The sequence below is a fragment of the Cannabis sativa genome, chromosome 7 (assembly GCF_029168945.1).
Source record: "Cannabis sativa cultivar Pink pepper isolate KNU-18-1 chromosome 7, ASM2916894v1, whole genome shotgun sequence".
NCBI lineage: Eukaryota > Viridiplantae > Streptophyta > Magnoliopsida > Rosales > Cannabaceae > Cannabis > Cannabis sativa.
The window spans coordinates 1678200-1692998 of record NC_083607.1 but is presented as its reverse complement, the minus strand read 5'-3'; the positions used below and the strand labels follow the sequence as shown (position 1 = coordinate 1692998).

General features: G+C 29.5%; 1 protein-coding gene across 1 annotated transcript; it reads left to right on the top strand.

Annotated features, from left to right (window-relative positions):
• Positions 1–2352: 2352 nt before the first annotated feature.
• LOC115698055 (protein SEEDLING PLASTID DEVELOPMENT 1) lies at positions 2353–7494 on the top strand. The gene is made up of 9 exons (XM_030625238.2): positions 2353–2883; positions 3742–3956; positions 4105–4255; positions 4369–4560; positions 4796–4958; positions 5047–5282; positions 5602–5784; positions 5869–5991; positions 6991–7494. Exons 1-9 carry the CDS (start codon positions 2476–2478, stop codon positions 7315–7317), a joined length of 1998 nt encoding a protein of 665 aa, XP_030481098.2. The 5' UTR covers positions 2353–2475; the 3' UTR covers positions 7318–7494.
• Positions 7495–14799: the final 7305 nt, after the last annotated feature.

Sequence of the window (14799 nt, the reverse complement as noted above, 5' to 3'; positions counted from 1 at the left end):
TATCTAAGTTTTAGTGACTTGTTAAAAATGTGGGATGGATTAAAAGAAGTTTTATAAGTAAACAAGTATATGATATTTCATGTAATTTTAATGACTTGTGGATTTGGTAATAAATTTGTGAGAAAATTTCACTACATTAAACAAAGCATATTAGAAACTTTCTATACTGTAGTAGTGATTGCTTTAATCAATACATATTAGTTCATCTTCAAGTTTTAAATAAATTTGATGAAAAAAAAAATTATGTTATATTTAATCTACTATTTACAATTATGCTCTAATGCATAAGAAATAAGTAAAAAAAAATAATTAATTATATAGAATCATATGATATTTTATAAAGAATATATTTTTAAAATAATGATAATATGTAATTAACAAATGTCATAAAAGTTAATAAATTATAATAATTAGTGTAATAAAAAAATAATATTTAATTATTTATTGTAGTTTAAATTTGATACAATTCTATATTTTATATTAAATTTAGCATGATTTTTAGCATGACAAAATTGACCCTGTATTTTTTAAAATAGTAAAAATAGGATCCTGAACTCAATTTTTGATAATTTTATTTTTTAATAAAACCAACTTTGAGACAATTTATAACACGAACAGATACAAAAAATGTAACCAGTTTTACCAAAATATCTCTAGATCAAATTATTATTAAGTTTTATTTTGACAAAAAAATAGTTCAGGGTCCTATTTGTACCATTTTAGAAAATACAGGGTCCATTATATCATTTAACAAAATAGAGGGTCTAATTGATAACTTTTATAAAACACAGGGTTCAAAATAGTATTTAGCCTAAAATTAAAGTGTTACACGTGCTACAAATTATTTGAACTGTGTTAAATTTTTTAGAATTTTTCAAAAAAATTTAGAAATTTGCACAACACAACTAAATTAGTCTAATTTTTTTTTTATATGCCAAAATAAATAGATATCGGTATTAGGATTGTTCATACAATCCACAATTCGTGATTTTAAACTCCAATTAGTTCAGATCAAACAATTTGAGACAAGACCAAATAAATATGGCGTTAATAATTTGGTCAATCTAGAACATTTATAGTTTTTTAGTTCGTTCACGATTTAAAAATTCTCGCCCACTGATCAAACCAAACTAAATTGCCTAATTTTTTATATACTTAATATAATTTTTTTATTGAATATTAATATTTAGGAACAAATTTAGACATAATATTTATAATTATTTTAATATTGTTTTAATAATATATTTTTCTATTGTTATTTACCTATTATAAGTTTTTTAAAGTAAAAGAATTTAGTAAAAATAAAAATTAAAACATTTACAAAGGATAAATTGTGGTTTCGAACTAAATTACTCCATTGTTAAGTTAAGTAGGTTGGTTTGAGCATTTAATTAGTTTGGTTCTATGAACAAATGTTGTAGTTAGTGTATCCATTTTATATTGAGCATTACTATAGGCAGGACCGATCTTGAAATTTAGTGGGCTATAGGAAAAAAAATATTTTTGGGCTCTCATTTAGAAAAAAATGTGATATTTTTTAAAATTAAAAAAAAAATGTGTAATTTTAAAAGGAGAATTTTTTTTTTGGCCCCTGAGCTAGGGGGGCCCTAGGCACAGGCCTAGCCTGCCTATGCTCAGGGCCGACCCTGACTATAGGGTACCAATGGTGCTTAGTATGTCATTTTACAATTAGTTAGCGATACTTTCTAAAAGTTATTATATTATATTATATAAGACTCGATATTTAATTGTACCAATATCAATATTTACACGTATGAGAATGCTAGACACTGCTGATAACTTTTAGTGAAATGCTAAAAGTCACCACTGGTGCCTAGCATCCTCCTCAGTGTCATACCACTATTGGTGTAATAGCTTTTAGGAAATATTGCTAACCAATCACCGGACGCCACCTATAGAAAGTGCTAGGCACCATTAGTACCTAATAGCAAGAGAAATACTACAAGACAACTAGTGGTGTCTAGCACCCTCCTATGTGTCAATATCACTATGAGTCCAACTATGTATCAAGTCCCATATAGTTTAATGTAATAATTTTTAGGGAGTATTACTAGTTAATCCCAAGACGACATGTCTAGAAGTGCTATACATCAATAGTATCTAATATCAATTGCTATTGGGCAACAGTGGTGTCCAATACATTCTATAAGTAGCGCTCAATGATTGGTTGTCGATATTTCCTAAAAGTTATTTTCTTAAGTTTTATGAGACTCAATACTTAATTACACCAATAGTAATAGTCTGATACCGAAGAAGATATTAGACACCATGAGTACTTTTTAGCATTTCTCATATTTTAGAGTGCATCATAAAATTTTAAAAAATTATATATAGAGAAGAAAAAGAAAAATAGTAAAAGGTGAAATATATCTCCATTGTTGAATGCTTGAGTTTGAGTGACTACACTAACACTACTCCTACATAACACTCTGTACGTTATCTTCTTCCCGCCAAATGCTCTGCTTTCCTCTTCTTCACTTCTCACCATTTCTAACTACTTCTCAATTAGCTTTTCAACCCAGAAAAATCCCATCTTTATCTCTTCAAAGATGCCCCCTTTTCTCACCCTTTTCTCACTTTCCAAACACAATCTCATCTGGGTATCCAAGAATTTTTCTGGGTTCTTATTCTAGTTCTTCTGGTTCTTCATCTGATGATGATTTGGAGATGGAATTGGACCGTCTTTTGGCTCTTTTGCCTGAGGAAATGAGGGTTAGAGTGATTGAACACACAGAGCTTCATCAATTGATTGAAGTTGTTATGGATTTGGGTCGGAAGCCATTAGCTCGATTCCCATCTGGGGATTTTGTTTTGTCAGATTCTCCAATTACTCTTAAGGATCTTGAGTATGCTACTTCCCAGGTAAAGTTTGATACTTTACCACTACTGATTGGTTTTGGAATTTTGTTTTAGATTGTTCTTGAGATTTATTTGGAGGTTATATATTTGTAGTTAAGCAAAACTTTTGCTGAATAATTTGAACCCAAATTCTCACTATTCATTACCCAAAGAGGGTTAGCTTTTAGAATATGGAAGTGTGGTTTAGAAAGTAGGATGTAGTGAGGTGTATAGTAAGATGTATGGGATTCTTATCTCAAAATTAATTGGTTAGGAGTATTATATATCATGTTAAGTTTCCACATATTATTAATGTGAGACTCTCTAACATCTTCTTTCATGATAGTGATTATTTTAGCTCACTAATTTTGGACGACTCGATCACAAGTGGTTCTTTTTGACTTACTATTTCCGAATCACAAGTAGTTTTTTCGACTCTAATTTTTAAAGTGGTTTTTGGATTTTTAAATCGGATACTCGTTAAAGTTTTTGTTTGGATCTGATACTATATTAAAATATGAAAGTGTGGTTTGGAAAGTAGGGGATAGAGTGAAGTGTATGGTAAGGTGTACGAGGTTCTTTTTTAAAACCAATTAGCTACGAGTAGAGTAGTACTACTCTATTCCATTGTTCATTGCTTGGTGGGGAAATGAATAATACTACTCTATTCCATTTTAGCTCATATGAACCTCAATCAATGATGTGTTGTACCATGCAATAAAAGTTCATTGTTTAAGTTTAACACATTGGTGGCCATTTTTCTTGCTAAACCCACTTTTTGGACACCAACTCTTCATTCTCTTATGATTGATTGTATTATCTTACTTTGTTATGTATGGTGGAAAGTCATGCTTGATGCATTCTTAACTGTACTTTTGTTAGGTTGGTGACTTTGCTATCGATAATCGAGCAGGCATCAGCAGGACTTTGCATCGAATTAGTGCTGTCAGAAATAGAAAGGGTGCCATTATTGGTTTGACTTGTCGTGTTGGTCGAGCTATATCGGGAAGTGCTAATTTGCTGCGGTATTTGGTCCAGGATGGTTCTTCTTTGTTGCTCATCGGGCCTCCAGGTGTAGGGAAAACCACAATTATCAGGTTGGTGATTTTATCCCAATTCAATAGCTGGAATTCACCAATGATGCGAAATCTTAGAATATTGTTGTGTATGCATATTACCCGAAATTGCATTTCGTAGCTGTGTATGGATAAGTAATCTACCTATGTAGTGAGCTCTAATTTGCAGGGAAATAGCTCGAATGCTTGCAAATGATTACAACAAGCGTGTTATGATTGTTGACACCTCCAACGAGATTGGTGGCGATGGTGATATACCTCATGCTGGAATAGGTAATGCACGTCGGATGCAAGTGCCAAACTCAGATTTGCAACATGAGGTATGATTCAAAAGCTTAGGATATCGGCCACATAGTTAAAATCAGGCATTGGAATGTTCTCCATCTTCTGGATGTTTATTCATGATTCATGTCCATTATATTGATTTGTTCAGGTACTGATTGAAGCAGTTGAAAATCATATGCCTCAAGTGATTGTAATCGATGAAATTGGCACAAAACTCGAAGCTATGGCCGCTAGTACGATTGCCCAACGTGGTATTCAACTAGTTGCTACAGCTCATGGAGTGACAATCAAGAATTTGATTATGAATCCTTCCCTAGAAATGCTTGTTGGGGGAATACAGGTGAGTTTTCATTACAAGAATCTCACTGGAAATAAGCTAAGTATGAATTTTGATAACCAATTATTTGCAGAAAAAAAAAGCTCAAATTTGACTTGAAAGTTAGCATTTGGTTTCCTTGGGGTCCCTTATAATTTTATGGTCTTTTATTGAACATAATTAGCTGGGGTCCCTTGTAATTTACCATAGAATGTCTACCTTCATGATTGTCGGTTTCTTTAATAGAATTATGTTTCAGAGTGTGACTCTAGGAGATGAAGAGGCAAGCCGACGGGGTGTCCAGAAATCAGTGTTGGAAAGGAAAGGTCCAGCAACATTTAGTTGTGCCGTTGAAATAGTTTCTAAGAGAGAGTTGAGAGTTCATCGCAGCTTAGATTCAACCGTGGATGCAATTCTCGCAGGTAAACTTTCTTCCTCATCAGTTATAAATCTTCATTACGAGATTCGAAGTGTATAGTCTTGTTCATGTTACTCTCCTTTCTAGTATAGGTCGTCAACCATACGTTGAAGTTCGCAAGATAAACTCTGATGAATCCGGTGAAACTTTAGAAACCGAGCCTTCAATTGGCACTTCATCTGATACAGAAAGTGATCTTATGGATGAAGAAGATCCAGAGCTGATCGAAAATGGAACTCCTTACAATGACTTCGTTTACGAGCCCTCCCAAAACACGAGAGACGACTCAGGGGATGGAAGGATGCCACTTCACCTCTTTGTTTACGGGGTAATGAGTAATTTTAGCATTTGAAATTTTACATACAAATTAGTATTTGCAATTTGTGAGGGTCGTTCTAACTATATATGAAATTCTTGAACTCCATAAAATATAGATTATAGATTCATTGAACCGGTAAGCTCGTAAGCAGTAGAGCCGAACTTATTCCAATTCAATGAGCATTCTTAATATTCATTATTATGCCTTAAATGAGGACTTGAACCTCCACACTCTTCAGCACGAGATTTTGAGTCTCGGGTCTCTAAGTTGCTGTTCTTGCCATTTTTACTTCTAATATAGTGACTCACACAACAAGTGGTTATTCTAGATCCTCGAGGCGAGTGTGATACAAGGGATTAAGCAGTTAAAGATTGAAGATAATACCAGTATTAGCTTAACCAACAATATCAGCGAAGCAGACGCAGTTCTTGCCTTGCAATCGAAGCTGAAAAAGAATCCCCGAATTCAAGCTGCTTTTAAATCTCATAATATACCAATCTACATGACAAAGGTAACAAATACATTGCTTTGTTCATCTTATAGTCTTGATCACATATCACCAGCTTTCTCTATTGAATTCTCCTGTCATTTCTAGACTAGCTCATTGGTGCAAATAAGGAAGGTGATTCGGGCATTACTCGGTGATCATGAAGAGGGTTTAAAGGATTTTGGATCAGTTGAAAAGGTGAAACCATCTGAGAAAACTGATGCATTAGAGGTAACAATAAATCCCTTATGTTATTTTTGTTGTTCAAACTAGTTTTGTCATTTAATCTTTGTCAAGATGCCTAGAATGTTATCGAGTTTTGGTTACCGTTAGTAGGATAGAATGCCGAATTCTCAGGATCTCACGACGTCATGTTAGTTCACTTTGTTCAAACTCGGCTCTAACTGAAAGGGTTCTGTTAGGATCTCGCATTGACCAAGTATGGTAATAGTTAGTAGTAAATAACTTCTTTGGTGTCCTCCCTCAGCCTAGCTTTGATAACACTCGATCTACTTGGATAGAACTCACTCCCGAAAACTAGCCTGAGGCCGAAGTGGTTATATTATATATACTACTAACCAATTTCATACTTGGTCAATCTGGGATCCTAACAGGTTCCAAATCATTTTTTTTTCTCTATACAAGACACCCAAATATCGAAAACTATCATTTTATATATCTTGTTAGTTCAATTTAGTTTTAAAGTTAACAAAGCAATACGATTTAATGAACTAAGAACACGTTTACTATACAGTAATCAGAATCGGAATAAATTAATGGAGAAATGTAATGGAATAAATGAAAAATAATCGGAATCAATATTTGTAATATGTTGTTTACTAAAATTTTTTAGAAATGGAATAGTTGTGATTTATCTTGTTTACTTTATTAGGAAACGTAATCGGAATGCTTAAATTGACTAAATTGCCCGTTTGAGTTAAACTATATTATATAGTAGTTATTTTGCAAGACATATTTTAAAGGACAAAATTGTCATTATATATTTAATATTAAAAAATAAAATGAAAATAATAAAAATTCATTACCTTTAATGGCATTCCTTACAAAATTAGTGGGGGAAGTTCTCCCTTTCTTTTCTCCCTTATTTAATCAACTTCTCCCTTTCTTAATTTTAATAATGCAAGTAAACAAATGTAAGTGAATGATTACCTTACTATTGATTCCCATTACTTATTAGTAAACATGCCATAAAATGGATTGTATTTACAGGAGGCAAGATTAGCCATTGAGCAAGTTGTGATTCCAAAAGGCGAACCGGTTGAACTACTACCAAGGTCACCGCGCATCATGTCTCTTCAGCTTGACCTTATTCGGAAATACCAACTGGAAGCAGAACAAATAGGCTCGGGCACAGATACGCAGCTTCGCATCCTTCCTTTCGGTGCTCAGACAACTGAATTCGAGGAGGAAAACGGCGAACAAAATCCCATTTTCGATGATGATGATGATGTAGGTGAGTTCGTCGATGATGATGATGGTGGTAACTCTAATGGATCTCCCTACTTGGTGGACAGACTACCATTACTACCAGAGTAATAATCATAGAAGTTAAATTGTAGAGATTTGAGTCATTGCATACACTTTTATTATAATTGTTTTAGTTTGATTTTGGTCATGATGTAGCTTTTTATATTTATTGAAGTAATGTATATAGGGACATTGAAAATTTTCAATTGTAAAAAAAATTTAAAAAATATCCTTGGGCACACAAAAGACCAAGTATTCTTCTTTTATGATAAAAAAAAATAGTAAATGTCATATATATAATGATATTCTTTTAAGGATAATTGTTTAACCCTCAATTATAGATAAATATTTTTAATTTTTGACGGTAATAATACTTAAATTATATTTTTAAAAATTTCGTATATACATTAAGTTAATGGTCCATGACAGTTTTTATTTAATTCAGGTCATTAAATTAATTTTTTTTATTAAAAATTTATTTAAATATATAAATAAGAAAATAACGTGTGGATATTAACTTAATACTTAATAGTTAAACAAAAGTTTTAAAAATATAACTTACGTATTATTATCGTTAAAAATTAAATTTAAGTATTTATTTATAACTGAGAATTAAATTTAAATATATATATTTTTAAGGAGTTTTTTTATTTTTACACTTCAAAACTATTTTTTTTGCATTTTTACGGAATTCTACATAGAAATCCCTATTGCAACTAGCGCTGCAACTTAAATTGCAACAAAAAATCGTATAGAAACCCCTATTGCAACTAGCGCTGCAACTACTTTAAAACTTAAACCGTAAATTTGAAATAAAAAATAAAAAAAAACAGTATATAGGATAATTCTCTTATTTTTAATTACAATTGTTTGCTTTTAGCCTTTTTAGATTCACAATTTATATTACTAATATAAGTTTTTTTTTTTTTTTTTTTACTTTTCTTAGTGCATGCATGTCAAGAGATTATATTGATATAATCATGTTACTAATGGCGCCATTAATGTGTTTGTCATTCAATATTTACCCAAATTCATAATTATTACTTAATTATATTCTAATATATTTTAATAAAAAATATTATTATTGGGTACTAGTGATTTTTAACACTTTTTATAAGTGATGCCCTATAATTATAATTGGTTAGTGATATTTTTTAAAATCTATTTTAAAGTTATATGAGACTCGATATTTAATTACATCAATAGCAGTATGACATTAAAAAAAAAATGCTACACATTAGTAATAATTTTTAACATTTCTCTTTAATAATTCACTTAACTAATGTTGGCCATGTGAAAGATAGTAGAGAATTGCTAAAAAATATTATTGGTGTCTAGCATATTTCTCGATATTATACTGTTATTGGTATAATTAAATATCGGGTCCTTAGAGAATATTATTAACTAATCGTGGAACTTCACTGATACTCAATAACAATACTAAAAACAGTAATACATTATTAATTACTATATATCATGTTGGTGCATTAATATATAAATATATATAAAAACTATATCCATTTGTAAGTGAGAGTTTTTAAGTTAATTTTCATGGCTGTAATCACAATCTTTATGTTCTTTAATTTAATTATTTTAATATTTTTAGTTTATCTTAACTCTTTAACTTGATTAAGTGAATATATATTAAAGTATAAATTAATATTAAAATAAAGAATAAAAACAAAATTTTGTATAACTTTTGTTTTGGTTGAGGTACGGATCCTAATTAATTAATCAAAGTTGAATATTCTAGTCTTGATTAGGACCTTAATTGCACACTATGTGTATGTGTACTAAATTTTAATAGATATTTTAAATAAAAACTACATTACATGATTAAATATAAAAATTAAAAAAAAAACCACCAATTAGAGAAAATAAAATATTTCTGTATATCTTTTCTATATAAAATGTAGGTATGTAATAGAATTTTAAGTTTAATAGGATTTCTTAATTTTCTACGTTAACTTTAACAGAATATTCTAATTACTTAACAAAATATTCTTTATTAATTTTATAATATTATTATATTTATTTAAATATTTAAAAATAAAATTTACATCTATATATAAAAATATATACATTTAAACCTTAATTTCACGACAACTTTTTGTTTTAAAAATGAGTAATGATATGTATACGCTTCTAATAATTTATACACTTTATTATAATCACACTCTCCTAATTATAAATTAAAAATATTGTATCTATCAATATCATTATTTTTATAAAATATATGTTTAGACATTATATATAAAATGAATTTTGAAAGTAATTAATTCTCTAATTAAACTTAAATTTTGTCAAAATATTTTATAATATAATCTTTATATATAGAGAGAAATATAAAATACATATAAAATACGTATAACAATTAAATTTATTCTTTTATATATAATAACATCTAAAGAGCATACCAATGTAACCGCAATAGCTAAAAAAAATTCTCAAAGATCAAAATTTCAAATACTATTTCAAAAATTAAAAAATAAAAATATATTACCTAATTAAAAAAATTGAAAAAAAAATTAATTATACGTACATTGCACGTAACATCAACGTAGTATATTTAGATAGATATATAAATTTTATTTTTCCTATAAAAATATATTAAATATCATTAACCAACTCATATATCTATCTATTATTTATTAATAAATTATATTCATCTTGAAAACTAACTTTTATATAATTTTTTTTTGATAGAAATAGAATTTTATTAAGAAGTTAATTAAATTGTCTATCAACATAGACTTAAGCATAGTAGAAATAACACTTGAAAATTCAATTTGGAAACAAACACGAAGTTCTAACAAAACTATCAGTTACTCTATTAGCAAAACGATACACAAATAATAAAGAGATCCGCTCATATAATTAATCAAATGTCTATAGTCATTAACAACTAAACTAAAAAAAAAAGTTCATCACTAATTAATTGTGAATAGCCTCTACGGCCACTAAGCAATCTATCTCAAGAACCATTATTAACCAATCTTTTCCCTTGATCCAACTGAGAGCCCCATAACTTCAACCATCTCTAAAACCACATCACCACTAAGCCCAAATAATCGCGAGCTATGAATAGCAGCAAACAATGCATCATCGACATTTTGATTTGAATCTCATGAGGCTTTACCTTACAATGGTGTATAATCATCATTTGTTAGAGCATTCTTCTATTTTTCAAGATACAATTTTGTTGACGTAACTACATTATTCACGCTAGGAATTTTTTATTCCAAATAAATTTATTTTAAGCTCGCCAAATACCCCAACAGATCACCACTACCTCGCCTTGCTTCTCCTTACCAATAGCACGAGCCAAATATTTGAGCAGAAAATGAATAAAGCACTAGATTGTGAACAATAGTCTCATTAGATCGCAAAACAAAGAGGACAATGCCAAACAATAAAATTAGATATAAACAATGTTGATTATACGATATTAACAAAAAATAATATATCATGCCAAATAATAACATACTATATTTTTTTCTTCTAATAAAATTAAGGGCATTATTATTATTATTATTATTATTATTATTATTATTATTATTATTATTATTATTATTATTATCTAACTCTGTGTTTTTTTTCTACACATTTTTGAAGGCACAACAACGTCTTCTATACAATTATTAATTGCATGCATGTTAATTGTAATGTCTCTGTTTCAAATTTTTATTGGACCCTTACACATATAGAATCATAGCTCTTATACATGAGTACGTCACTCTGGCTACTTCCAAGAATGATGACTGACCCTACAAATCAATACGACTATTTCAAGCGTACGTTGTCCTCACTCGCATATTTTTTAGGAAAACTTCTTAAGAAGTCACTCATTTTGAAATTACCCAAGGTCAAGCACGCTTAACCATGTAGTTCTTTCGTGATGGGCTACGAGAAAATAAGATGCACTTTATTGATATAAGTAGTACCAATCAATCTATTTAAGCTCTCTTCAACTATGTAGTCTCATACCTACATAGTCTTAAGATCATCACACTTAACCATTTCTAAACGATGTAGGATTACACAACTCTTGATCCTTTCCCTTCAGATCATGGGACTCTGACTGCCACATTAATCATGCATGCAATTGAATTATAATATATGGTGATGCAGGTCCATCTCTGAATATAGGCGGACTAGGCATGTGCATAGGCTCACCTAGTTTAAAGTTCAAAAACAGTTTATCTTTTCTTAAAATTACATATTTTTTTATTGATTTTTAAAAATACTACATTTTTCTCTAAATAAAGGCTCAAAAATATTTTTCTTTTCTTATGGGCCACTAAACTTTAAGACTGACCCTGTGTGATGACATGACTATTAGCCACCTTGCCATCGAATAGCATTGATCTAAAATAAATAATTATTACTTAATTATGTTATAAAGTGTAGCATTTGAAATCCAAACTACTCTTATATTTGCTAGTCATGAAAAATAATACTCTTATTACTTATTTTGTAGCATTATACACATTATACATGTATTAATTATCCTTTTCTAATTGAGGGTTTTAAGTTTTCATGGACAACTTTGTTTATGCTCTTTTATTATTTTTTTTTTGAAAGGTTTATATTTGGTTCTTTAATTTAGGTGAAAGATACATTAAATAATAAATTAACACTTTTTTTTTCTTTAGTTGAGGTACGGATCCTAATTAATTCATTATTTAATTAATGAAACTTGTCTTAATTAAGACTTTTTCTCGTGATTACAATGTATTCATCATCAACATTTATTCACCAACTTTTTCTTTTTAAAATTAATTTACTTTTTTTTTTTGTTTTTTTGTTTTGTACATGTGCTCACTAAGAAAAAAAATCACTATAAAATAGGGGAATAGTGTTATTAAATTATAAATAAAAATTAGACCAAAATCAATAAAAAAAATAGTGGAATAATTTTTATTAATTTTTTTTTTGGCTTTTAAACATGACATTATTGTGTCATATTTTGGTGCATCTACCATTTCTCATAAATCTGATTTTAGTGTAAAAAAGATTTTGTTGTCCTTTTGTATTGTACTCTTAATTATTCCATCTTTTATTGCTTTTTTGCTTTTGCTTTACAATAAGTTTATATAATAGTACTTATTCTTGATTATTATATAGTTTATATTGTTTTGTTAGTTTGTTTTCATATTTTTATTTATTGAAATTTTACTCTCTACATCCTATAATTTTCTACTTTTTAGTAGAGAGATGACTAGTTATATATATATTGTTTACATTGTAAATGTCGTTTGGGAATGGTGGTTTGTGATTTTTCAAGTTTTGTTGTGGTTTTTACTGTTTGATTTATCTTGGGTGGTTTCTCTCTTAAAATGACAGAAGTTTTAGCTTTGAAAAATACAATAATTCAATGTTGCATGTTGGTTTTTCAGAATATTCTTTTTGAATCTAATTGTGTGAATGCGTCTGAAGTTTAATAACCATGTTTTTTTGGCTTCTTTGGGATTGGTTTTTATTGGATAATATTGTCCCACATGGATCAAATAATGTAAAAATATTGAGCCATATATAAGAACATGAGCTACTCCACTCATCACCAATTGGTTTTGAGATGGAACCCCATGATTATCAACATGGTATCAGAGCCATATCCCTAATGGGCTTTCGATCCACACCTATCAAAGAGTTAGCCAGTCGCAAGCGAGCAAAATAGTACTCCCAGCCGCGAACAAGAATAAGCGAGCAAATAGAACTCAGAGCCGCAAAAAAAATGGCACTACTTATGATAAGGTGATTCAAGATTGGTGAGCAAAAATAGCCACTATCTTGAGGGGGAATATTAGATAATATTGTCTCACATAGATCAAATGTAAAAATATTGAGCCATATATAAGAACATGGGCTACTCCACCAATTAGTTTTGAAATGGAACCCCATGATTATCAACATGGTATCAGAGCCATATCCCTAACGAGCTTTCGATCCACACCTATCAAAGAGTTAGTCAGCCGCAAGCAAGCAAAATGGTACTCCTAGCCGTGAACAAGAACAACCGAGCAAATGGAACTCCCAGCCGCAAAACAAAAAAAATAAGTGAGCAAATGTCACTACTTATGATAAGGAGATTCAAGATTGGTGAGTAAAAATAGCCACCATCTTGAGGGGGAATAATGGACAATATTTTCTCATGGATCAAATGTAAAAATATTGAGCCATATATAAGAACATGGGCTACTTCACTCATCACCAATTGGTTTTGAGATGGAACCCCATGATTATCAACAATCTTAATAAACTTTAGGAATAAACTTTCATGAATTTTATTATGTTAGTATTTTTTTTTGTCCTAGATCTATTGATGTTGTTACTTATTCCTTAGCTAAATATGCATTGTCAGAAATTATTAATAAGATTTAGTGGCCTGGTTATCTTTCTTGTATCCATGATCTCATTTTAAGTGAATATAATCAGTGTCTCCTTCCCTTTCATTTAAGCTATTTGCTTGAAACATAATTCTTTTATGGTTTTTCTAAATAAATAAATAATAATCATTCAAATTTTGACATATTATTAATATTCTTTAAATAAATAAGTAATTTTATTCAATAGTTTTGTTTTTCTTCTTTAAAGTTATCACTTTTGCTGAATTTTGTATATCTATTTTACCAAAGACAAATTTACAAGGGAAAAAATAGAAAAATCCAAAGCCTCATAAATTTAGATGATGAATTGAATCTTAATTTGAATTCATGACCTCTCCTCTCTATAAGAACAAAAAGTTAAACATATGAGGTTGAAAATCTCATTTGATTCTTAAAAGACATTTTACTATTAGCTAGATTGAAGTATATAATAATAAAAAAAAATGTATTAATTAATAGAAAAACTACTTGAATTATACATTTTGTTATACTAAACAACACAAATTGAATTTTTAGAGGAAAAACCCTTCAAACTTTTTTTTGGTATTCATTATTCTGTTACTATAAGGTGTTGTTGAATGCCATAGGCATGCCACAACGTACACAGCTGTACCCATGATAAATTTTTAGTGAGACATGTAATTTTAATCATTTAAATATTATAAAAATAAATAATAGTTAAAAATATATAACATAAAATTTAAAATGTTAAATAAATAAAATATTTTTCCTATTTCTTTTCTATTTTCTTCTTCTTCTTCTTCTTCTTCTTCTTCTTCTTCCATTGCCTGATTCTTCTCCTCCAAAAACCCTAGCTGCCTCCACCCTTCTAACTTCTCTTTACCTGAGTTATTATCCTCATCTACCTCTTTCTCTCTCGCATATGCCCTCTCACCTTCTCACACTACAAAAAATTTCACTTTTATTCATAACAAAACTTGTGACTAGCTAAAAGTAAAATAATTGTGACTAATTATAAATCGTCAGTCTTATATTGTGACTAAAAGGTAGGGGTAAAAATCAGTCGGTTATGGTCAGTTTTTACAATTTTATAATCGACCAATCGGTTACGGTTTTTATTTCACGAAAACCGTAACCGACTGTTTAGAAATTATAACTGTATAAAACCGACCGTATAGTTTTTGGCGGTTTTTGGTTTGGC